We start from the raw sequence: 27,112 nt of genomic DNA on the forward strand, positions 1-27,112 counted from the left end.
TAAGGTTATGTGATCATGCTGTATTGAAGTCAGTGGTTTTCTACACATTCACAGTAAGTTGTCTATAGCCATGATACCATTTAGCTGGGGTTTCAGGGTAGTGGATACTGCTGGCAGTATGTGGGTATCATGTCTGTCTTTTGGCATTCTACTGTCAAAAAAACATTTATAATCTAAGACAACATAGTTTTTAGAAAAGACAGAGGGTAAGAAAGCTAACTTTCAACACTGTTAAGGGGAGACATAATATTTTTTAATATTGTCCAGGGCTTCAGAAGCCTTTTCTTTTAATATTATAGTTGCAAGTTTTTTCTTTGAATGAATATGGAAGATTCCTGTTTTGATAGGAATTTCTGAATTATTTCAGTTCAGAAAATCTATGAGCATGGAAACCTTTAATTGCTTACAGTTTGATTCCTACTGTATGCCACATGGTGCATCTTCTAATCACTGACTCCTGAAAGAACTTAGAAGTGTCCTTTGTTTTTCATGAAATGTTTATGAGAGATTAATCTGGTTTATGATAATGGAAGACTATTTCCTTAACTCCTGTTTTATACTGTCAATATACAGTCGCTGCAATTTAGTATGTCATCTTCTGTGACAGTTTGTCTCTGCAGTAGTTCTCTATCAATATTGCTACCTTTTGTCAGTCTTTTGGACTGATGATTATTGACCTACAAAACCTTGTACTTCACCACACCAAACTGCTCTCTTGTAGTAGAGTAGAGGCCCCTTGACCACAGCAGGAGTTGCATCCTTCCTAGTCCTTCTTTGCACGCAGAATTATACTGAAGTCTGCCTTGAAATGCACAAAGTAAACATACTGGATTGATCCACTTCACTGACTCATCCAGTGTCTGTGTTCCTATGTGTAGTCCCAAAGAATGGTTTATGTTTTTGGTTTTGCATCTAACTTCTGGTTCACACTGAAATGTGCTGATGATTCTGCAACCAGGCTGTGGTTTGTCATGCACGAATGCATAGTGTGCAGGTTGAGTTCTCACTTCCTCTGCCCTTCTGATTTTGTCTAAAACTAGTTTCAGTTCCTGTATTTGCTCTATCAGTGTTTGCCAGCTTGTGTAAATGGATAAAGGCAACAGAGTCTTTGGCAAGACCTCTCCACAGCACTCAAAAAGAGTGGCTCAACAAGAAGGAACAAATACTACCTACTGAGATAATATATTGGCCATCCTTAGGGTTGTGATCTGCTAATGCCTCAAGGAAGACCAGTGAAATCATCATCAGTAACTTGAAAAAATCACATTTATACCAAGGGGACCATTGCTGTCTGTGTTGTGCTGCTGTACAGTATAATCCTAAGGGGTTTGGGTGAAATCTCACTTTTGTTAGTGAATCAGCATTTTGTGAGGTAATGTTTCTGAAAGTACTGTGTCTATCAAAGACTTCATATTTTCACTTCATATTTTTCCTGAGGACATTTTTAATACACAAAACTCACAGAACTGTTCTGTTTTGGCTTTTTTTTAAGAAAATGCTAGTGGGTTTGTTGCAGCATTTTCAAGACTGAACTAGAAAACTGAAAATCAAAATTCTTTCTGGAACGGTAATCAATTTACCTTCTTGAAACCATGCCCTTTTCTGTTCATGTAGTCAGCTGTGCAAAAATTAACATATTCCCGCCTCATCAAATAACAAAAAAACTTTTGAATATATCAATGTTTGTATCAAGGACCAAGAGTTCTCTCGACAAGCTTAGCAATAAAATAGGAAGCTGCTCCAACTAAATGGTTCGCGAGAGTTTTTGTGGGAGTATTTTTTCATTCTGACAAGCTTCCAAATGATCTCAAAAAGACAGTATCTGCTTATTTCTGTTGTTATATGCTGCAGTCTTTTCACATCCTCCAAAATATTTTATTTGGGGAAATGGTGCAAGGAATTATATCTATTCCATCTTTTTAAAGTAAAAGTTATTCCAGAGAAAACACATGCAGTAAGCTAGCTTGATTAGCCTGTAACTCACACTGCTCAAAATAAAAAGTCACTGTTGCCTTCTGTAGCTGCTCTTTAAAATTGTCACAAGAAAGCATTTAGAATTAAGTATCTAAATGTTTTCTCTTTTTGTTTTTTCAATTCATGTTTGCTTTAGGAATGAGCATTTTTAAAAAATATCAATGTCCTTATTTATTTAGATTTTATTCTGTCATTATATTTACCTGTTTGAGTGTGTCTCTCTTCCAATTTACTTTGAATGGGGCACAGAATTTAATCATGCATAGTTATTTTCTAATGCAAAATAATATTAGAGTGGTAGACTGCTTAATCATGCAATAAAAGATGAATTTATACTGTCCCAAATATCTGTCTTGGCAGATATTTGAACTAATTTGTAAATACTTTGTAAGTTAATGTCCAAGTCACATGGAAGTGGAGATTTGGACTGGACTGACAAAGATAAGTAGCTCTGAGTCACACAGACCAATCATCAGGAAAAATATATTGTCAGCAAGAGTAATTACAGCAGGTAATTGTGTCATTTACCCTGTTACAGATGAGTAAATGTGATGAGTTTGGAACACACCAGCTGTTAACTTTGATGTTTAGGATTTGGAAACCTGTAGTAGAGTCTTTTAATGACAGTGTATTTAAAGAAACAAAAGGAAAGATTTCGCACTGCTCAAAGTGGGGATAAATGACAGTGTTGCACAAGATGAGATTGATTTCTAGAAAGGTGAGCACTCATCAAGAGTATCTGCTCTAATTTGTTCAAGTGGTTTTAAAATTTTGGAGTGTGCAAATATTTGGAAAGAAAAGTTTGTTACCTTTTTCCTAACTCTTCGGAAGGTAAAAGTGAGTGAACTTAAATTCTGTCTGCATCATTTTAATGCCTGAGAAGTGAATAAAGTTGTCATTGGTGGTAGTCTGAACAGATATTACAGTCTGCTTTAAATGCCCTGGGTTTACCTTAATACACCTTCCATAGGATGAGCTTCATCTTAGATTTCAGTACCCCAGAGTTGTTCACGGCATCTCTGCTTAAATCCTAACTTTTCCAAAGAGCAGATTTGTGAAGGAAGAAGGGTTACAGAGGTGAAGTCATTCTGGGATGATAGTAATAGTATCAAAATGAAATATCTGGTCAAAGTTTACTTTCTTCTTTGTTTACTTTCTTCATTGATTCTAAATTCATATTTTGACTTTTTTAGACTCAAACAATACTGTAGACTTCATATCTGTGGTTTTGCTTGTTAGAATAATTCATGGTGTCCTTAAACAAGACAGCAAATTTGATAGCAGAATTTTTCAGATATGTGTGATTTTATAAGATGTGCTTATGCAAATATTTATTTATCAATATAAAATACACGTAAGTATCTTATAGGTATTCCAACTTTAATGATTTTACGATGTGTGTAAGTACAGAGGTAATTATTTGTAAGCTTGATAGACACTAGCAATTGAACTCTGGCAATAAAAACATGATGTAATCTGGAAAATTTACCCATGAAACAAGCTAGCCATTGTCAAGTTTCATACCATTACAGCAGTGGGGGAGGGAGGGTGAGAGCACACTTCATTGCATCACCTTTACTGTGCCATGCAGCTTTTTGTGAGAATCAGTTCAGGCAGCTCTGCAGGTTATCTTCTGGCATCAAGGGCTCTATCTGAACTGCAGAGGCAGGAGCCCTTCCTGGCTCTCAAGGGCTGGTGTGTGGGTTAGCTCCTCCCTGATCCTGCACAGGGCTGTGCCATTCTCCCCAGGTGCTTTTGTGGCCAGGGGAGGCAGCTGGCATGCTCTGTTCGTGAAGGACACATCTGCTGTGATGTTTTGGTGTGCCTCTGTAAATCGCCAGGATGAGTGCTAGGGAAAATTTGCTCTATCCCTGGAGATGGCATCAAGGCTCACCAAAAGGAAAAGCAGCAATATTGCCTTACCTTACCATCACTGAAGTATAATTTTGTCCCTGTTTTTGAGTAGAGAACTCTCTTCAAAATCAGGTGAGCAATGCTTGAAGAAGGCCTCCTCTCCCTAGAGAGCTCAAGCATCTTGTCTTATCAAAAACAGTGCTGTCCTTTATAGACAGTGAGTGATCTGAGAGTCTGAGTCACAGCACTGCCAGGGAAATGAGAGGAACTACTTAATGGATTAAGAATTCTCTGTTGCATGAAAAGAAAGAAAAAAAGCCCATTTGTTTCCCAACATTTATGGCTAGGTAAGTTGCTCCAGGTTCCTGCAGACAAGAACAGGATCAAAGCAGCAGCAGCATTTCATCCACCGCTGTGGTGCCCTGCCTGGCATGTGCTGACTTAGATAATGGTGCTAGAATGTTATAACTGATTTTCCAGGAGCCCCTGAAATGTGTTGACAAACCCTGGCCACAATGCTATTCCAAAAAGAGTAGAAGCAGCACCAGCTGTTTATAGAGAGTTTTGAGAACATTACTGTTCTCTGGCAGTTTTGATTGCTGAGACATCTTTCTTCTATCACTCTGTGCATATCCACCTTCTGTTAACTTTGTGCTGAGAAAGTGTTCAGAGGTGTTTTTATTGAGCCTTCTGGTCATGTGAGCAATCTCAAAGTTGTTGTTAATGAAATAGGAGAACAGGCAGCAAGTTGCCAGCCTCAACAGCAGTCAGGTTACTTTACAGCTTTTATTTGTGTAGCAGAAATATGTGTGGGAGGGAGGCCAAATATCCAGCGGGTATCTATTGCTAGTGGCAGACTTGTAATAACATGGAGCCTTTTAGTAAGGAAGCTGTAAATAAAAGGGTTGGAATTAGAAGAATTAAAATATACATTTTTCAGTTGGCTGAGGAAATTGTACTTGCAGCTCTAGTCTGGCTGTTCTACTAGCAATAAAGTAGGGAGCACCACTGGAGATGGAGAATGTACTATCACCACTTTTGACCACATAATGGAAGATATTGAAAGCATCAGTTTATCATAAGTGTCTGGGAGTTATTGTATACAAAGAAATTGGAATTCAGTAAGATTTACCTGGGAATAAATAGTGCATCTGGCTAGATTAAAAAATAAAAAAAGAAAAAAAATATGAATCTGTGAAGAAAGTCTGGAAAGTGTACTCAATGGAAATACCTTTTAAAAGCTGAAAACCTCATTTTAAAATGTCACTGGTGAAAGATACTAAGAGATCAGTTTGAATTAAGGCAAAAAGAAGTGGGTGACAATGTCCATGTCAAGGTCTAGACTGAAATCTCCTAAGGTGGGATTTCAGAATAATTTTGCATTTATGTTACAATCCTGCCATTGTAATCAGTAGGAATTACAGACGTTCCTTTAGGGGAAACAGTTGGGTCTCTGCTAAATGCTTTAGAAAATCCTTCTCTTAAACTTTTCTGTTGAAGAGGGAATATACAAAATGGCAGACTTGAAAGAAAGCGGAGATTAATTAAAGCTTTTTTGACTTCAGCTGTCAGGCAAAATATTCTTTAATGTATTTACTCTGCCTAACTGGTTGAAAAGTGTAAAAATTACAGGATGTTACATGGAGTAACACTGATTAATATTGCAATAGAAGCTTCCATGAGCGGAGTGTATTTTGTAAAAATATGTATTATTCCATGAAATCGGGAATTACAAAACACGTTTTGAAGATGAATCTTAGGTGTGTTTAACAAAGTTGAAGGGATTTAATGAAGAGCTGTAGAGGAAGATGGAGGGAATAAGGGTAGGCCTGCCACAAAACATGTATTTTATCCATCAACTTGTCTTTTTTGTCTCAAACCATGAGTTTTACAGCTATTGCCCTTCTGATTCTCTCCCTGATCCTGCTGTGGGTGGGAGCAAGAGACTGCTCTACAGAAATTGTCATTTATGACTGCACTGAGGAAAGAATTAGAAAATGAGGACCAAGAATAGCATGGATATATGGGGAATACGTGAAGACAAAAATATATATGGGGATATATGAAGACAAAAATCAGTCAAGCAACAGGATTAGCAGGGAACAAACTCTTGTAGGCCTGGCTTTTGGTGTCCCAAGCTTTGAACTGAAGCTGCTGGTGTTTGGTGTCCCAAGCTTTGAACTGAAGCTGCTGGTGGTCATTAATGACTCAAGCATTAACTAGGGATAAACTGTGTGATGATAACTCTCTATGAGTAATTAAAACACAGGTTTTATTTTGCATTTAAACTAAGAAATATCTACAGAAAAAATTAATTGGGAGAATAGCAATCAAAAATTTTAACAAAAATATATGGAAATATAAAATCATAGACTCTTTTAGGTTGGAAAAATCCTTTAAGATCATGAAGTCCAACCCAGCACTGCCAAGTCCTATGACTCTCTGCTAGAACTATGACCCAAAGTGCCACATACACGTGCCTTTAAAATGCTTCCAGGGATGGTTACTCAAACACTTCACTGGGCAGCCAGTTCCAGTGCTTGACAACCCTTACAGTGAAGAATGTTTTTCTGGTATCCAGTCTAAACCTCCAAGCCCAACTTGAGGCCAATTTCTCTTGTCCTGTCATGTGCTGCTTTGGAGATGAGACTGAGCCCTCACCTGTGTACAGCCTCCTGTCAGGTGGCTGTGGAGAAGGTCCTCCTTGGCCTTCTTTTTCTCAGGCTAAACAATCCCAGTTCCCTCAGACACTCCTCATAAGACTTGTTCTCTGGTCCCTGTACCAGTTTCAATGCCCTTCTTTGGACACTTTCCAGCAAATAGTTCAATAAATTTACAGCATTTGCTCTTTAAAAATAGTGTGCATTTATTGCGATTTAAATTAACTCTGCCAATTAGAGTTTAAATGAGTTAATATGAAGTCTTAGAGGGATTAACCATCTGTCATTTCTCAAATGATCTTAATGGAATAAGTCTTCCATATTACACATATAATTGCTACTAATTTTTGTCTTGTACATGAACTATAGGTGGGGGAAAAAACTCTTGTAATTAAGATAAACTGTAAGTGGGCATTTAAGTGTGTTGGCTATTGATAATTCAAGTAAATCTTATTTGTTGTCACTGCCACATTAGATAGCCAGCTGGTCACCATGGTTCTGTAGTTCTATACCAAATCAATGCAAAGGAGACAGAAGGCCAAAGTAATTTCAATTTTTGAATGCAGAGAGATCAAAAGGGAAAAATACCTAATGTATTCTCTTTATTTAAATTATTTTAATTTAATCTGGGTTCAAAAGTTCTTTGCAGAGCAGTGAATATCTGTTGCATCATGTTACAAGATTACAATTGCAGGGATGTATTCTATTTATGTTTTTGGGAACTTTTAAGTATTTCTGCACCTTAAAGATGATCTCAGCCCTTATTTTCCAATGTTGTTAATGGATGGTTCAGGAGAACTGCCAGCATATTTTCCATCCCTAAGTAAGGGATGCAGCTCAGTTGTCATTTCTATTTGCTATTGGATTGGATTATGATTATTTTTTTTTTCTTAGACCTTTTCAGAATCTGGATATACAAGGCAAATATTGGGAAGGCTCGCAGTGTGCATGTGGGAAATTCTATACAGATATTTCTTTTAATCATAAAATATGCAGTAGGAAGGATAGGGGCTGATGTTGCACAGGCAAATGAGGAGGCAGGTGCCACACCTTGTGGACAACATATTAAATTTTACTAAGTTCAGCAAGAATCTCTGCACAGATAACAAATTTGGAAAGACAGGTCCCCAGCTGTCACTGCCTTGAGATGCATCACAGCATCTAGTGGGTCTGGATCAGTTTATTCCACCAGTCTCACCCTGTAGGGTGAAATACTTCACCCTAGATACCCTTCTGAATAAAGTTTTTCTCAAGCAAACAATATGGAATATTCTGAAATAATATTTCACAATAAATCCAAATAAAAATTTTCACCTTTCATATATTCTTCACATACACTGTATATGTATATGTGTTTATATATACATACATGTGTATAGGTATACACATACATTTGTATACCTATATATATGTATGTATGTGCATATATATTTTTGTGTGTATATATGTATTTGCACAGACAAATATGCAAAAGTAAATCAATTGCATCATCATGTAATTTTTTGCCTTGTTAAGTTGTCTGCATCCTAAGAACTATTTAATGAGACATACATAAGCACTTACTTTTACTGTTGTTCTTACCATGAGGCAATAGCAAATTTTGGAGTTAAAATTTTTTCTTTATCTAGAAAGATCTCATGCCAGAGGTAGTTTAGTCAATATAAATAAGAGTATTTAAAACTTCATTTGATTCCCAGAACAGAGCTGTTATGAATTTTAGCACTGTTGAGCATTAGTCCTGGACAGTGCAAAATGGATTTCAGATATATTAGATAATAAAACTTTAGAATTCGTTGAAACCAATGCATTTGGTTTTTGTACATGATGTTTATGCAAGTTCAGGTTGGGAAATCATTAAAATTTCATTAAAATTTCTCCGCAAAAATAATTTTCATTTCTTTGCCTCTGTAATATTATTGTCTCCGGCCTGTTCCTATCTTCATTATAGTGTGCAGTGAAATAAGTATGGAACATTCATTTAATGTGACATGATTTCTAAAGATTTTTCAAATAAATGGCCTTGAGAAATAAAATTTTAGCATTTCTGCATTAGGCAAATAGTGTTTCAAGACTGGTTTTTGAACTTAAAAACCATATTGCAGCTTCTCTTTTAATGATTCTTCTATAAATTGCTTTTTGCTTCTTTATAATGCATGGTCCTATCTGCTTCTGCAGTTTCTGATTTGGTATTTAAGGTTGCTCAATTCAGGAGCTGCAATTTTGTCCTTTTTCTTTTAAGGTGACTTTCCAAGTGTTTGATCAAAAAAAGAAACCAAAGTGATAAGCATGAATTAAGGAAGAATTTTGAACAGAGCACCATCCTTTTTATTAAGAATAAGTATTTCTGTTTTAATAAAGCTGAATAATCTGTCTTGTTATCACTAGTGATAAACCTGTTTCTGGTGGTCTCTAAATTGGTGAGGATAGTGTGCCAAGAGTAGAAAGAGAGTGTGCTGAAAGAGTAGATGCAGTGACATGGTTTCTGTACAGGATTTTTTCAAATGTAGTTTAGCCATGTAAACAGTCCATAAAAGAGCCACTCCTGAAGTGTAAGCTGTCCTCTCTGTTACTGCTGTGTTACTGGGTCACTGTGGAAAGCAATATGATGAAACAGTGTCTTTAAATGGTTTTAATTTGTTGTTGAAGCTAAGATCAGGTGATACAGAGAATCAAATTTAGATGGATTGTAAAACCTACTGATCCATTTTTTTTCTGATATTTTTGTATTCCAATCATATAAAAATCTCCTTTAATTGGATCACAGATTTTCTCCTAACTCTAAAACATTTGCCATCTAAAAATGACATGTAAACTTCAATCCAGGAATCATTTGTCAAACCATGAATTTTTCATGAGTCAGTAATATGTGATTACAATAAAAACAGACCTAAAGTTTGAGCAGATAACCACAGAAGAAGTGATGGCTGTTTCAATACAGTTTGTGCAGAGGCATACTCAATGAACTTTCTTGCATGAGGACAAGAAACCCCAAAGTCTATGTAGAGTAGGATACCAGGCTTATTACCTTTGTATCCAAGTCCTGCTATTTAGCCCATGGAAAGTTAATTTTATTGATCTTGTATGCTTTAAGAAAAAAAAAAGAAATCCACCTTCAAAGACTCAGTAGTTTCTCTTACCCCCCAAAAAGCAAGTGCTAGGAAGGCACACTCAAATGTGGCAGTCATCCTTTATAGGAAGGACACTCATCTGTGCAAATGATCTTCAAGGCTCTGCTCCTGCAAACCTTGGTGGGCTTTCAGAGCTACTCCAGCCACACACATAGAGCCCTTCCTCCTGCTGTGGCAGTCTGCAATCACCTGCTGCTCTCTAATATACTCTTTTCTCTCATTAAGAGCTGCTGTACATGCCAGGGGTGCTTCTGCATTCCTAAGGCTTAAGATGGATGGCTATGCTTCCTCTTTGAGCATGATACTTAATTTTTCATGTGTAGTTATTTAAGCTGAGTTTACCAGTGTGATGTATTCCTTCTCCTGAGATACCAAGATAATGTCTTTGCAGGGTATTTTGGCCTGCTGAATAAGTTTCATGTATTCCCATAATAATTTTCTTCTTGTGTGTTATGTAAAAATTACAACATTATTAATAATTAATATTTAAATTAAAACCATATTTAAATAATATAATGATATTAACATAAAATAAGAAAGCCAGGATACTCTTACAATATAGATTATACTTTTAAACCAAATTTGCATGACCATTACTTTTTTTTTCTATTATGGAGTGGTTTCACATAAATTCTGTTTCAGCCAGCATAAGAGATTTCACTATGTTTGGAGGTCAGAGTCAAATATTGTTGAGTGGATTTTAGAGGGGCTGGATCATTTGGTGAACAATAACAATTTTGGTTATTCATGCTGAGAGCAAAATAATTAAATCTCATGCTGGAGGGCAGAGGCCTGCAGCCTGTGCTCTGCTGCACCCAGTGAGGGTTGAAGAGAGCATGATTGGTGATACTAGAGACACAACTCCTTGTTTAAAAGAGGGATATTAGGTTAATGTTATTAAAAACCAAACAAATAAACACTCAACAACAGCAAACCCACAAAAATGAAACTAAACTTGTGTAGCATTTAAAATTTATTAGTTATATTAAGGTGAATGTTTCCTCCTTTTAAATAACAGGTCCTTGCCATTACTAGAGGAAAATTTGCCTCTACTGATGGATTGGATATGTGTCATTCTGCCAGTTTTATACTCCTACAGTTTATGGCCACTATTGAAATAGCACGTTGAAAATTTCCATAGTGATTTGCAAATGTTAAGAAATTAATTTTCTTGACAACTCAGTGGGATATGTGCAGTCATTATTTATAAAATGGAGGAAGATTCAGAGCAGTCTTCCCCCTCAAAATGGGGGAAGAAAAAGCATCTGATTCCAGATTTAAGACTTAGGCTAAACAGCCAGAACTGGTCTAAGCTGCACTAATAAAATTCACTAAAACCTGGGCAGAATGATAGCTATGAAAACTTCAAGTGCAGGTTAGCCCATGTGTGCTGATTAAAATTAGATGTCTTTATGTTCCCCAAACAGCTGGTTTTCCTGAAATTTAAATTTCAGGGCTCTGAAATTATATGTGGATAGATGAATACTGTTGATCTAACAAAAAATGCAAGGAGTATTTCCAGAAGATGGAAGCATTTTATTTTGACGCCTACAGACTAAGATACTGCATTTTGAAAATAATAGAGCTTTTCACATATCATTTTGAAATGACACTTCAGGGCATCTGATTTGAAGATTCCATTTACCATTTCTTAAAAATCACAAGCTAAAACATTAAAAATTTCTGTAGCCTAAATACTTAAGCAATGCTCTTTTTTTTTTTTTTCCAGATTAAGTAGTCCATTGCAAGCCAACACAAAATCACGTTCTCTAGACTGTTAATTTATTCCCAAAAGGGATATTTCCTAGTATGTCCTAGTCACCAGACTGAGGAGTCTCATCCATCACACTCCGGTGCTAGGGCATGCCATGCTAGAAGCCCCTTGAAAATCAGGCAGACCTCTGTTTCCAGGTTATTTATTTCATCTAAACAAAGTGCTTTGTATGGGCTGAGGGGAGGGAAAACACGGGCTGCACTTTGCAGACCTGCCTTCTGCTAACCACGCCGTTTGCAGTTGGAGTGTGCGTCTCACACCGTTAGTCAGCTTTCTGAAGGAAACCCAAAGAATCCCACATAAGATCAACCTGCATGAATAAATTACACAGTAGAAGTAGCATATGGTTTTTCAGTATGCTAGCCAGCTCTTCGGCAAATGTTTGAGAGAATACTGTAGCCCACATAGAAAGTGTAATGACGGTGGCTCCCTGTTAATGAAGGTGGAATTATGCTGCAGTGCAGTTACCACATACTAGTATGGGATAAAAATAGATACCCTGCCTATCCCATGGTTACATGTTCACATGGGTTACATTGCCAGTAAATACTGCCAGTAAATTTTAATCTCGAAACCTATACAAATCTCCTGTTTTGTTGTGGTTTTTAAAAATTCAGGACCATTCTTGCTTCCCTTTTCAGAGCATGACGAATGTGTAACCAACCAGCACAACTGTGATGAGAATGCGCTCTGCTTCAACACCGTGGGCGGGCACAACTGCGTCTGCAAGCCAGGGTACACGGGAAATGGCACCATCTGCAAAGGTAAGCTGCTGGAAACCTGAATGAGATGCTCTGTCATTGTTGATGCAGTTCTGGTCGTTTGCCTTGAACAAGACAGACAAAATGCCAAGCTAGACACTTGGGTCCTTCACCTATATGATCTTCACAGGCATATATACACTGACTTTGCATTGGCAGCCTGCAGTAATTTGAAGATGATGCATACAGAGATAGTAGGCTCTAAAATTTGAAGTAGTTACGTTTCATTTTTTGTGTCAGCAGTTTCTATATGTGGTACAGTATTCTCTCAAGCATTCAAGGAAGCCTGCAGTTACCAAGAAACTTTGTCTGTGAAAACATTGTCAGATTTATGTTGTCCGTGGTCAGTGACTTGCTGTTTTACTTGGATGAACTAAAAATTGTTTGGTATGTCTTGTTATCCAAAGTGAGAAGAGCAGTAGACATGGGCATACAAAACTTCCACTACAAGTGAGGCAGTGTTTTCTAACATTTTTATGACATTCTGATTCACTGCTAAATATTAGAACTTAAATTTCGAGTCTTAAAAAATGCTTTCCCAGAGGTACAAGACTGCTTTTATTCCTGTTGCATTTCATGTCAGAAAAAATTATACTTGGTAGCTGGGCCCAAATCCTTGGAATTTCTCAAGCTCTGACCACAGGATATAGAGAGTGCTTGAAAATAAAAGTATTGTAGCTGTAGGGGAATGAGCTCAGATGTGAGAAGTGGGACAGATGCAGCAATATCACAGCCAGTGTTCCTTGAGGTTGGGCCTTGGTGCTCTTGATCTCTTAGAATCTAAAGGTCCAGAGCTAATATTGGTAATGTCGCATGGATGCCCTCTGCTGCTGTCTATTGCCAAATCTAAGCAACCCAGAATTTCTTTAATTGCTAAGACTGATTAAGGTCTTAGCACTAGTTATTCCATCACCTGATTAACAGTACAATTTTTCTATATTACCAAAGACAAGCTCTTTGTAAAACATGGCAGCCTGGTTCACTTCCAGTCAAACACATGGATAGAGGGACATGTGTCAGCAAATATGTCCTTTTGTGCTGGGCTCTCTGGGGAGTAAGAAGAAAGTCTTACCCTGATGAGGTTTAAACCCAAAGCATCTTCTTTCAGAAGAACACAGCTCACTCCTGCCCTGTGCTTGGTAGTAGTCCCAAATTCTTCTGCTGGAGGGGAGTCAGCTACTAAAAAATTCTTTGGATCAAAGAGAGGGTACATAACCCTGTAGCACTGTGTTCAGCTCTTCTGAGTAAGGGCTCTGACTGCAGATCTGACAATTCAGAGGGCACCTGGCCCCACTATGAAAGAAAAGCATATTCCTGCCCTCTCTCCTCAATATTGAGGAGACAGTATGCAGGAGAAAGGTCTAAGACTGTGTATTGAAATCTGAGACATGCACTTCTCTGCAGCCCTGGCTTGGATGCCAGTGTCCTTCAAAGAGACCTGGATATGCCTCTTGCCCCCATGTCTATGTCAGCTTTCCATGCGCTGTGCTGCCAGCTGCAGTCCTGTGCACCATGCACCCCTGGATTGGGAAGCTTACATGTCTCAGTGACAATGCTCCCTCACCACAGGGCTGGTATCTCAAAACTGAGAGCTGGATAGCTCAAATCTGTAACAGCATTCTCTGAGCCATGAGAGCTCATCAGTGCTGCTGTTACACAGAGCAGCTGCAAACCAAAGCCTGGCACCTCTGGCGGGTTACCTCTGGCAGGGCTAGACCAGGGCCCTGAAGCGGCTCTTTGTGTTGGCTATAGCTTGCAGATGCTTAGTTTCACCTACAGTTTCTTCTGGCCAGAGCATTTCCAATTCCTTATTGCAGATGCTATCAGAACAACTAACAGCTGCTATGTTTTCAAGCAGAGCTGGTTGCATTTCTGGGTCCACAGAAGTGGCTCTTGAAAGCATACACTCCTGGAGAATGCTACACCAAAAATATGTTAGCGCAGCATGCCAAAGAATAAACCCAAGGATTGACTTTAAGCTGTAAATGCTAAAAGTTTCGAAGTTCTTCAGAATCCCTTGAGACAAAATTAGTATTTTTATTGTTTCTATTAAATTACTTAATAAAGGACTGAGGTAGCCAGACAGTTTAATATTCAGTTGTGCCTGTTATGTTCAGGCCTTTATTTGGGCAGCAGAACAGACCAGCACTGCCCTGGGAAGAGTCTGTTCCAAGAGAAGATGTTGTCTTTCACTGCTTCCCAGTGCATGCGAAGGAGCACATATGGGAGCTGTTGTCTTCAGATGATTTACTCTAATCTCCTTCTGTAGCTTGTCAGCCCATCTGGCCAGTGAGGCAGGGGGGCCCTAAACCATCTCTTTGTGACCTCTATCCTTGGGAGAAGGCAGTGTCTGCGCTCTGTGCTGCACGGGCGGTGTTCTGTGCCAGCCTGCTGGCAGACTGTGCCCACCTGCAGGGCTGCTGAGTGGGGTTCTCTCACCCTTACACTGTGCTTTTGCATCTTGCAGCATTTTGCAAAGACGGGTGCAGGAACGGCGGAGCCTGTATTGCTTCCAACGTGTGTGCCTGCCCACAAGGCTTCACTGGGCCCAGCTGTGAAACTGGTAAGATTATAACTTAATTTACAATGAAGATAATCCAAGGAGGATGTTTGAAGTAATCCAAGAATAAAGGAGAATTTAAGGTTATGCCCTAAAAGAGGAAGCTGCCACTAAAACGTTACTCACTTTTCTTATATGCTTCCCAAGAGAATATATTACAGCAATTTTAATTAGAAGCACATGGACTGCAAAAATTAGAACATGAATTAAGACATCTTGGGTTTTGATGTTTCATAATTAATAAGATTATTATGGACTTGTTTTTCACCTCAAATGGCCTTTGGTGTCTCATATAAATAACAGATAATCTGACATCTGGAAATAAATTTAAGTAACTGATTACTTTTGTGCTGTATATGTGTTCCCAGTTCAGTAACCCACCTTAATTTGCAACCTTATTTGAAGACTTGTGATTTACCCAGCTTATTTTACTCAATGTTAAGGCAGGTTTCAGTGTTCCTGCTGCTTTTACCTCCTTTCACAAGCATTCCTTTATCTTCCCCTGCTACCCCTGAGGATGGCAGGCTTTGTTCTAGAACTTTATTTTTTAAGTCTTAGATCTAATCAAATTATATTGCCCAGCAGAGTATGGAGAATGTTAATTCTTAGCATCTCAAGTGCCTATAAATAATTTTTCAAAGTTCAAATTAATAGCTTCAGCACCTTTATTGCTGCAGAATTTTTAAATGCATTCTAAGCATACTTGCCTCCAGGAGGTAAAGGGAGAAAGCTTTCTGAGATTAATTGGCTTCAGTATGCCTAATAAAAGGGCAGTCTGCCACCTATGATTGACTATTGTTGCTGTTCTATATTGCCTTCAATAAATCTTCCAAACAGTAGAAAGGAGGTCATTTGAGCAAGTATTGCTTTCATTTGACTTGTAAACATATCTTGTTTAATGAAAAACACAGACCAGTCTGAATTCTGTATTATCTGGTCTATTTGAGAGATGAGAAATGTGGTTGTTTTCATTCTTCTGTATTTGATCAGATATTCCCACAGAACACACAAGGGCTGCTGTGTGAAAAGCAGCATCCGGATTGCTCATGTATTTCTAAAACAATGTTAAAAGAACAAGTTTTCAAGTATTGCTCACTATTTCACAGACTGTACATACCATAGTACAGGGTACCAAGGTCTCTCCATTGTAACACTGCTTGGAATAATTTGTATGCTAAGATATTGCTCAAGTATTAAAGCAGTTAATTTGTTTTAGTGATAGCTGTCTTGTATGCTCCTTGAACTGCTCTCCTGTTCTCAACTAAATATAACATGTATAGTTTCAAAGTGCATAATCATCTTCTGCAGCTTTGTACTCCTATCTGAAGTGTGTAGACTAGAAACATATTCCCCTTAGTTTCCTTCTATAGTCAATATTAATAGCCACTATCAAAGGGAGATCTTACTGGCCTTTTAGAATTGACCCTGGAAGTCCTGCCTATACTCCCTTCTTTATCGGACAAACCAGGGACACTCAGTCCCCAGTCCAGTAAATTCAAGTACCTTAAGCTGACTTAAGTTAGATTAACTGCCTTCAGCCCCAAATGTCTTTCAAAAGAATCTGAACTGCTGGCATAATTTCCATCCTCCCTGCCCTTCAGGAAACATATAGGGAGGCAGGCAGAGACTTGGAGCCTTTCTGAATACTTGATCTCAATGCTTAATATCAAGTTAGTATGGTGGTGACCTGGTTTCACATAGCTAGTGATAATGTTGCTATGATGTGGAGCCAATGGCCAGCCCCAAACCAATTTCATAGCTTTCTTCTCCTTTTCTGAGGAGAAGACCCTCTGTCCTGTTTAATTCCTATTGAACATGGTATTTTTTACCTGCTGTAGAAATAAATAATGGTAGAGATCAGCAACAGGAGCACAGGTTTGGTCACCTCATGTGGAGACTAATGTGCAGAGTAGGATTGTCATCTACTTGTGCATGATTTTGAAACATGCAGTCTGAAATATAGTCAGAGTGGCGAATGGAAGAAGTATCTGGTGGGTAAAGAGTAAAAGCTGATTTTTTTTGAGACTGCACTGTAAGAAAGAGGGTGCTGTGTATAGCCTTAAAAGAAAACTGGAGCTTCAAACAGTACACATTCACTCATAGTGAATGTAGCTGAGTTTGCTGAAGGTACTTCTCGTTAGGCTTGAAATATTTCAAGCTTACTACAAATAATTTATGCTGGAAGCTTCCCTTTGAACAGTCTCTGTGTCTGCAAAGGTGATGCAATCTTCTCTAGGCAGATGTCTTCCATTGCTATCGCATACAGAGAAGGGGGAGGATTCATGTAAAGATGCCAAATCTGTTTTAAAATTGCACATCACTTATTTCTGTTTATGCTACACATATTTTAAAACTGCTTATTGAAGAATCCTGGGATTTTAAACTTAAAATATTCAGTTATGTAGACGTTGTCAGCAGCTGCTGAACCTATGAATTAATTATCAGGAGATTGAATCCACGCCCCAAAAATAACCTAGAAAATGCAATCATCAGTTCTTTCTGTTTCTTTCTGTAAAAGGTGATTTAAGAGTTCTGTTTAAATAATTTCTCAGAATCATAGAAAAGAAATGGTGAAGTTGGAAAGGACTTCTGGAGATCATCTTGTCTCCCCCCCCTGCTCAGAGCAGGGTCAAATATAACTGGTTTCTACAGCTGGCATACAGGACTGTGCCCATTTGGATTTGGAGTGTTTTTAGGGTTGGAGACTCCACAAATTCTCTGGACAATGCATTCCAGTGTTCAGTCACCCTCAGAGTACAAAAAAAGTATTTTCATTATGTTCAGATAAAATTTGCCACGTCCGTAGTCCCTTTTCTGGACATGACTGAAAGTTTCTAGCTTCTTGCAGCACTGTTAGGTATTTTTACATGGTTATAAGTTTCCCTTCAGCCTTTTCATTTCCAGGCTGAACATCTCAGCTCTATTAGCCTCTCCTGGTATGACAGATGCTCTAATCCATAAATCATCTTCACTGCACTGCACTGGATTTGCTCCATGTCTCTCCTGTACTAGGGAAAACAGTGCAAGATCCAGCAGTCCAGAGAGAACCTAGCAGCATGAAATAGGGGGGCATGATCGTGTCCTGTGACCTGCAGGCAGTACTCTTCCTAATGCAGCTCTGGAGGCTGTTGGCCACCTTTGCTACAAGTGCACAATGCTGCCTCATGTTCAGCTCATGTGCACCAGCACCTCCTGGTTGGTTTCTATCAAGTAGCTTTTCCACTGCCGTTGTGGTCCCTGAGGTTGTTTCTTAATTGTTTTAGGACATTGCATTTCCTTCTGAACTTGAAGAAATTCCCAGTGGCCAGTTTCTCCAGCCTGTTGAGGTCCCTCTGAATGTCACTAAAACTATCTGGTGTAGTAACTTTTCCTCCAAATTTCCCATAATCTGAAAAAGTGCTGAGGGTGTTCTCTGCCTTATTGTGCAGATGTTAAGCCAAGCACCTGATGTTTACTTGGGTGTATGTTTATAAGTGACTTGTCTCCAAAGGGATGTTGTACAGGTGATCAGAGCTCTCTGACACTGGGCACTCTGCAGGTTTTCTGTCTATCTCACTGTCCATTTATTTTGCCTGCACTTTTTATCTTGTCTCAAGATGTTATGTATCAAAAATTTTGCTAAGGCAACCAGCATGTACTGTTCTTCTCCCTTTCACTAAAACTAGTCATCTTACTTGAGAAGGCTATCAGGTTGGTCAGGCATGATTTCCTCTTCATAAATCAGTGTTGACTGTTCCAAATTACTTTCTTGTCCTCAATCTGTTTAGAGGATACCATAATCTTCCCAGGGGTGGAGGTAAGGCTGACTAATCTATAGTTCCCTGGATCCTTGCCTTTTTCAAAGATAGGAAGGGCATTTGCTTTCTTCCATTTCTGAGGAGCTTCTTTCAGTCACTCTAACCTTTCAAAGACAATTCAGGTTGGCCTCAAGTGTGACATGATCTAGCTTCCTCAGCACTCCTGGGTGCATCCAGTCAGGTTTGATTGACCTGTGTTTTTTTCCTGTTTATTTAAATATTGATCCTTCTCCATCATGGGTAGATTTTTCTTGTTTCAGACAGAATTTCCCACTGGTCTTGGTGACCTGGGACACCTGAAGGCAAATCTTACCTAAAAAGACCAAAGTAAAGAAGACGTTGAACATCTCACTGTTCAGAATTTCCTTTCCAAAACCCATCTTTGCATACTCAATCAGTATCTATATTTCTTCCAAAGCCTGAGAGGGATGATGCTGTCCAAGCTTAGGTCCTGCCTGTGCAGCATAAACTCTGCAGGTTTTGGAAAGAGAAGGGAAGTTCTGTGTAAGTAAGAATGGTTTCATAAAATTTTTTGCTTCCAAAGTGGTGCTTCTGGGGCATCAGTAGGAGTCTCATTTCTGTGGGAAACATAAGAAGGAGAATCAGCTGTTACTGCTGGCTGGCTATTTCAGTGTGCTGCATTCACTGTGGACTGGCTTGCAGTTAACAGAGCACAGAGCTGTTACAACACGTTTGAATGATCTGTTGGGAGCCTTTTAGATTAATCATGACCTGTGTTATGTGGAAATGGACCAGTGGAATGAGGCAGCAGATGGAAGAATCATATGCAGATATATCAGCCTGTACTACCTTTTTAAAAAATTGGTATTAAGCCATAAAAACTAGGCTAAAAGTCATCAAGTCAAAAATGAGTGAGAGAATTTCTGTGTCTCCCCCCAAAGGATACAGATTGAGACATTATTAATGTTGGGGATACATTCATTGGCTTAGAGAAGCGGGGGTTTATATATTAAAAAAATTTGAAGTTTTGTAAGGCACACCAGAAGTTTATCAAATAGAGCAGCTTTCTGCAGTGTAGAGATGAGACTACCAAGTAAATCCAAATGTATTTGTGCCAGGTGAACTTTTTCAAAATATCTGATTTAATACTGTCTTCTTTGATTGCAAAATTTTGAATTCTTCAATTGGCATTTTTAAACTCTGTCTTAAATTGTATTTGAAGTGTGTTAGATTTAGAACAGGATTACTTTGTTAGATTTGCTTGATGTTACTGCAACTCTCCTTTAATCTGGTGACAGAGCTTTAAGAGTGGACCTGTTCTCCTACTATATATGCTTATCTGCTAGTGTATGCATACAAGATTACTGCATTTTTGCTGCTTGTCAGCTTCTTTTTTTGAGTTTCCACACTTGTTTTGTGCTTTGAGTCTTCCTATGGACAGCTTTTAATTATGCATGAGATAAAAAAGCAGAGGGTGCTACTAGTAGTTGTTTTGATGTAGTTTTTGTTAACAGGTGGCTGCAAGTTTTTGGATGATTTTCTGCTATTTGAATTTCCTGCTAATGAATTTTCCTTGATTATTGTAGGAACCATGTCCACCTGTTACTAAACAGTCCACATTCAAGCTGCTGAAAATAAACTGGCAGACAGAGCTGTTACCTTTGAAAGCAACAATTGAGAAAAATTTTAGCTTAGAGATTCTACATTAATTTAGTCATACATTATTGCTAACATTTGGCTTAATTAAAGGTGTAACTGAATTTATAGAAAAAAGTGGTGAGTGTGAGATGAGGATGAGATGACACTCTCTCACCTGAGCTCTTATCAGAATAGCCAAAGACAAGGATAAGATATTATTTGGATCTCTGCGTTTCTTTTCCTTTTTCTTTTCCACATATGGAAAACTTCCCCCTTAAGAGATGTTGCTAAAACAAATTCTTGCAACATTTGTGGTTCAGCATGCTGAAATAGGACCCAGACAAGTGGTTTTGATAAATAATTATTGTAGATCAGATCTTGTCCGTTTTTTGCTACTTTCTGTATAAGCTAAATAATGTATATAAGCTAAATAATTAATATGCATAACTGTTACTTGTCTCAGCAAATCCAGATTAGTTTTTTCATGTGCACTGACCCTAATAATAACAGACTCAGGTTATTAAAGGCTGGTTTTACTTCTGTTTCAAGAAAGCTTGTGAAAATCTTCTAATTATGATTTCCCGGTTATTAGGAAAAATATTTTATTTGTATTGGAAAAGAAGACTTTGTCAAGGTAACCAGAGAGCTTGTTAATTTGGCTGAGTTTGCAAAAAGGAAGTGTTTTAGTACTTTTAGCATGACAAGAGAACGGCTTCCATTTAAGCTCTTGATCCCTTGTGTTCAGTTCAAAGAACCACCATCATCTTGTGGCCAGGTAGGCTCTGAAGGTAAAGCTGTGACACAAATGGTATTTGAAGCCTATAGAGTTTGAACCAAGGCTTTAAGAACCAAAATTACTTTTGGCAGAATTCTTAAGAATTCTTGGCTGCACTGTCTGTAAGCTGTGAGAGTATCACAGTCAAAACTTTCTGAGCAACTCAGGAATCTGCCATTTGCTCAGTTTTAAGTTACTAATAGCAACTTGGTAATATTATTATGGCAACTCTTCGTATTATTGTTATAAATCCCAATTTAGCAAACTGGGATTTAGAACAATAATACCAAGAGGCTGAAATTTGTGGTATAAGTGTGCAAGGTCCTGCACAAGGCTGGAGTGAGATGTGTGCCCTTCACAGTCTAGCAGGGGAAGCCGGTTGTGTCCTGGGGTAGATGAGTATAACAACAAGCTCTTTGAGCAGAAAGCACATTAGGGTTAATATTTTCATTCTCTGAAATCCTCAAGGGATTGCTGGGGGCTTTAGTGAAGGAACAAAGAAAAGAAGGGAGCAAGAGAAGTGGAATAAACATCAAGGGGACACAGGCATGGACTGTCCAAAGCAAGAGTTATAGGAAGAAGGGACACTTCCCCTATTTCATTTGTTTTCACAGTCCACTGGACTTGTTTGGAATTTGATGTCTTGAGTATTCAGGTCCCTGGTTTTGGGCTCCTAGGTTTGAAACTTTGAAGTTAGAGAATACTTTAGTCAGGGAATATTTTATTTGCATTAAAATCTGACTTGAATTCATGGAATTAAGAGGAAGTTGAGCTACTCTATAGAGTCTGGAAAAAACTAATGCAAACAAATAGTTCTTAAGCATGATTTGTGGTAAAAAACATTTTAATAGATGCCAGTGTGCCATAGGAATTCATTATGTTCTGAAAGTCAGGCCTTTGGAGTCACTGAAAGTCTTGCATTTCAATGACAGTAATTTTCAAAGTTTCTGAGCTATTATAAGCTTTTCCTTTGGTGCATAAAAAAAAAAAAAATAAAACCAAACCCAAAAATTGCCCTGGACAGAGCCCAAAGAATCTCAATTGTGCCTTGCAAGTAGTTGAGATCCAGTTTACTACATGTCCAGCTCATTGCTGGACTTTGTTGCCATAGCCTTGGGGAATCACTGCCGTTTTTCTTCTTTGAGTACTTCCAAGTGCTCTCCATTTCCTTGGCAAGTCTCCTAGCTTCCTGCCCTGTTGAAATTTGGATATTTGGCATGTTGGGTTCAGAGGTTTCAGCTTTCCAGCCGTAGCTTGAATGTAAATGAAAACGCAGAGATCTCAATGTCCTGTTTAAACAGGCTTAACTTAAACTGTAACAGTAAATATCTAAATGTGTATTTTATCCTTGGGAGCTGAATCTCTGAAATGGAAACACTTCTGAATTACGCTTCATTTAATAATATCCTCTGTGGTTTCCATTTCAGCAGAAAGAGACAGGGCCCAGCTGCTAAAAATAATGTAATGATTTTGCTGAGGATGTTGAAACATGCTTTATAAATTGCATCTCTGCTACATAAAGTCACTGCTCAGCTTGCACAGGCTGAGTAATGAATAGTCTGCATTACAGTCTTACCCTTCTTAAAGATGGCTGTGTTGCATGTCAGCTACTAATTTCAGAAGCCAGAACAGTGTTTGAGCTAGCCTTGGTTTATTGGGGCAATGCACATAACTAGTGTGTTTAGTGTTGCCCATAGGAAAAGCAGATAGTACAATCATGAGCAAACTCATGGGAAGAATCCTATAACACCAGCTCCTGTGTCTTCTTTAAGCATAGTGGCTAGTTCTAACTTACACTAATATGTCACTATGATAAATTTCAAGGAACCTTAATAATGAATTTTGAATGTATAATTTGTGTTCTGCAGTCATATCACTGAACTACAGTTATGCAATTTGAAATGAGCATCCTCAGGTAGAATTTTTTTGGTGACTTGAGGAGAGGTTGGCAGGATATGGCTGTATGAGATATTTCCTTACAAAGCCATATAGATGTACCAGTCATCTGAGGGATAACATTGCTGTTTTCCTTGTGGTTGTAAAAATTTTTAATGCTTTCAAAATATAAGGTGACTTTTGAAATGTAAACAAGAACTTGTAAGGAGTAGGCTAAAATCAACACAGTAATTTGCACAGTCACTTTACTGTACTTTGGTGTTGCCCAGGGTGAAAACTATTAAATTTTACCTTCTGAGCCACTGTATGTAGTAGCTACTTAGGTACTGTATGTGCATAAGAGCAATGACTAAATTACTGAACTGGGCTCCCATGAACTATGAAATCCAATATCTTGGTGGTGTCACCAAGTCCTTTCAGAACTTTGTGACCGTGGTCACAGGGGTTTTCAGGTGAAGGGAGAGACGAGAATGTTGACTCCATGTTCAGAAGGCTTGATTTATTATATTATTATATATATATTACATTATAACTATACTAAAAAGAAATAGAAAGAAAAGGTTTCCTCAGAAGGCTAGCTAAGCTAAGAATAGAATCTAAAAGAATGATAACAAAGATCTGTGTCTCAGCAGAGAGCGAGAGAAGCTCTGCCATGAGTGGCCACTAAATCAAAACATCCATACGAGACCAGTCATGGACCCACCTGTTGCATTCCACAGCAGCAGATAACCATTGTTTGCATTTTGTCTCTGAGGCCTCTTAGCTTCTCAGAAGGAGAAAAGGATTTTTCATAAAAGATGTCTGCGACAGAAATTGGAAATTAATTTTTTTAAAATTTTTTTTTTTACTTGCCTCAGTTTCAGAGAAATAGTTTCTCAGAACAGAAATTCTAGGAATTTGGACTTCTGCACTGCTTACATGCTTCTGGTTAATGTAGTTTCCTGATGTACTGCATAGAGCACAATATCTGTATCTGCTCCTGACTGGAGATAAATAGGGAGAAATAACCTCACTCACAGAGCGTGCCTGTTCCAGGCAGACAGGCCTAATTTGTACTGTCAAATCTGATATTCCTAGAACGTTTCTGAAAAATCTCATTTGGCTGCTCTGGAGGAGAGAGTGCTTTTGGTTCCTGTATTTTTGTTCCCATAGTCCTCTTGATAAGCCTTACATAAATCATGAGGTTAGGAACCATCATCTTTCCAGCTTCTGTTCTGTTGATAAACTCTACAGTAGCTAACTGTGTTGTACCTCTTTCCCCTTCTTAAATACACTATCCCAGTTTGGCTTGGCCAGTGGCAGGTCCATCTTGGAGGGGGCTGGAGTTGTCTCTGTTGGACATGGGGAAAGCTTCAGACAAATTCTCACAGCAGCCACTGCTGTAGCCTCTCTGCCTTAGAAAACCTGACCATGCAAACTCAACATAGCATCTGTGTTCCCTTTGTTTTGTCTGAAGATTCTCCACTCATTTGTGTGAAGGGCATAAAGTCGTTAAAGTTTATTCTCCAGCTCAAAATAAGTTGGAAGATCATTTACAGAGAGTACCAGAAACTACAGCACAGAGTTTCTGCTGAAACTCTTCTCCATAAGATTTTTTTTCCTCATGGAAACCTGAGTCTGTGATATTTACAGTTCAAGTTTAGATTCAGAAAGGACTGTTGCTCAAAAGAGAATATTGTATATTCCTCAATGCTGATAAGAATCTAGCAAATAATAAATTATTGTCATTTCAATTTTTATTATAATTAATAATTTCAGCAAACTTCAGCTAACTATGTTCCCATAAAAGCCAAGTCTTTGTATTTACTATCAAGAGGAAGTTTAAAACAGAAAAAGAAAACATGATTGGCAATCTCAGAAACTGTGTTCAGGTAACCCCTGGAGAATGTGCCTTTCCTTCAAGGATTGCTCTATGTTAACAATGTTCCAAGTGTTAATTAAGGCTACAGAAAGATAGACACGTGCAGCCAATAGATGTGTTGCAAACTTGGCATAAATGGTGTAGATAAGCTGTTTTGTGAGATTCTGAAACTCATGTTTGTATATAAAACAACTTCCTGCTCTTCCCTTTTTCCAAATATTTTTCTTGAGAATGTATAACAATATGAAGTTAATGACTGGGTGCTGGTGCTGTATCAGACTAGTATTTAAAGTATCTGTAAAAATCAAACGTCTTTAGAGAGCAGCAAAACTGTATGGGGGCTATGATACTTCTACAAAAACATTTGTGGTCTACATTGTGAGATCTTTCTGAAACAAATAACGCAAGACTTCAATCATAGTATCTCAAAAACATAGAATGGTTGAGATTAGAAGGGACCTGTAAGAGCATCCAGTTCCAGCCCCTCTGCCATTGGGAGGGACACTTTTCCCTGTACCAGGTTGCTCAGAGCTCTGTCCAACCTGGCCTTGAGCACCTTCAGGAATGGGCATCCATAGCTTCTCTGGGCAACCTCTTCCAGCTGCACTACCCTCATAGTAAATAACTTCTTCCTAACATCTGATTTAGACCTACTCTCAGTTTTCAAGCCATTCCCCTTTGTTCTGTCACTACATGCTCTTTGTAAATAGTCTCGTCCAGTCTTTCCTTTAAGTTCCCTTCAGGTACTGGAAGGCCACAATTAGGTTACCCTGCAGTCTTCTCTTTTCCTGGCTGAACAATTCAAATTCTCTCAGCCTTTCCTCGTAGGAGAAGTGCTTCATCCCTCTAATGATCTTGTTGGATCTCCTCTGGACTCATCCTAGCAGGTCCATGTGGTGAGTGCCCCATAGCTGGCTGCAGCACTGTGGGTGAGGTCTCTCCAGAGTGGAGTAGAGGGGCAGAGGAGGGGCAGAATCGCCTCCCTCGACCATCTATCATGTCTGTTTTGATGCAGCCAGGATGTGTTTAGCTTTCTGGGCCATGCCCAGCTTTGACTCTCTGGGTCATGCCCAGCCTCTCCTCCCCCAGCCCCCCGAGCCCTTCTCAGCAGGGCTGCTCTCCATCTGTCCATCCCCAGCCTGTGCTCATACCAGGGTTTGCCCCAACCCAGGTGCAGCCCCTGCCCTTGGCCTTGTCAAACCCCATGGGATTCCCATGGCCCCCCTGCTCAGGCCTGTCCAGGTCCCTCTGGATGGCATCCTGTGCTCCAGGTGTGTCAGCTGCACCGCTCAGCTCCGTGACACCTGCAAACGTGCTGAGGGTGCACTCGATCCCTGCATCCATGCCATTAATGAAGGCATTAAATAACATCAGCCCCAATATGGACAATTACTATCAGTGAGTGTCCTTGTGACTTCTGTGCTCTATCTGTACTACCAAATAAAGCAGGTGGGAGAGAAAGGGCAAGGGGTAGATGGTACCCCACTTTCTCCTCATTTTACAGATTTGGGATGAAGCCACACAAGGAAAATTGAATAGGTGACAAAGTTTCCATAAGAGGACAGTAGCAGGTAATCTCATTTCTTCTCCCCTTGCCCCTCTGTTAAATATGTCACTAGCTGAGAGAAAACATGGTGGGGTTTATAGCATATTGTTTGTCAGTGGCAAGTACAGTGAATTTGTAAAACCTAAAAAAATCCCTTTGACCTTCATGGAGGGCATATTCAAAAATGACTATCTCATTATATAGAAAAAAAAGATTTAAAACTGTTTTTGAGAGCAAACAAATGAGATCTGCAGCAAGCAAAGAGGTAAGCCAGAGTTCTGCAGATCAGATACTTTTGCCTGCCTGCAGTGTTTGAAAGAAAGGTCAGTCTCCCTGTTCTCACCTGAATTTTTCTCAGATACGAAAAACAAGCTCAAAAATGGCAGTGAGACTACTTTAGAAGCTTGGAATGTTTACTTGCTTTACTTTGCTTTACATTTTTGTTTATAACTATTCACAAAGAAAATCTTTGACAGAATTTAAACAAAAAATGCCTATATTTAATTTAATGTGCATTCTAGATTTAGGCATGAACCCTGCTTACCTCATCCTTTCAGTTTTATAACGGAAGATGCCTTGCTGCTTCATCCTTCTGTGTCTTTTTCTCCATATTCCTTGCCTGACACAGTTTCTTGGGTGCATATAATTTCTTTCCTTCCTCAGTGTCAACAGTTTTAAATCACAAAAGATTTTTTCTTTGCTGAAGAGTCACATACTGATACTTACCTTTTTCTCTTTATATCTTTCTTTAGCTTGTTGCAAAACTCCAATCATATGTGTAGCAGCTTAAGAAAAAAAATGGGGAGAAAGAAACCAGGGAAAAGAGAATACTACAAAAGAGCTCTAAGGAGACAGGATTTTCTTGTTATTTCTAAAAAAATCTAAATGCATCCACTACTTAGCTATTATTTGCTATGGGGAAAAAAG

The 27,112-nt window shown here is 38.7% G+C and overlaps 1 protein-coding gene across 1 annotated transcript in view; it reads left to right on the forward strand.

Moving 5' to 3' along the window:
- The window catches only part of NELL2 (neural EGFL like 2), a 136,003-nt gene that overhangs the window by 84,849 nt on the left and 24,042 nt on the right, over positions 1-27,112 (forward strand). Inside the window, exons 14-15 of the mRNA XM_074539825.1 lie at positions 12,032-12,154; positions 14,619-14,714. Coding sequence (XP_074395926.1) covers positions 12,032-12,154; positions 14,619-14,714 — 219 coding nt within the window. The remainder of the gene's footprint in view (positions 1-12,031; positions 12,155-14,618; positions 14,715-27,112) is intronic.

Source organism: Zonotrichia albicollis, chromosome 4 (genome assembly GCF_047830755.1).
Source record: "Zonotrichia albicollis isolate bZonAlb1 chromosome 4, bZonAlb1.hap1, whole genome shotgun sequence".
NCBI classification, from domain to species: domain Eukaryota; kingdom Metazoa; phylum Chordata; class Aves; order Passeriformes; family Passerellidae; genus Zonotrichia; species Zonotrichia albicollis.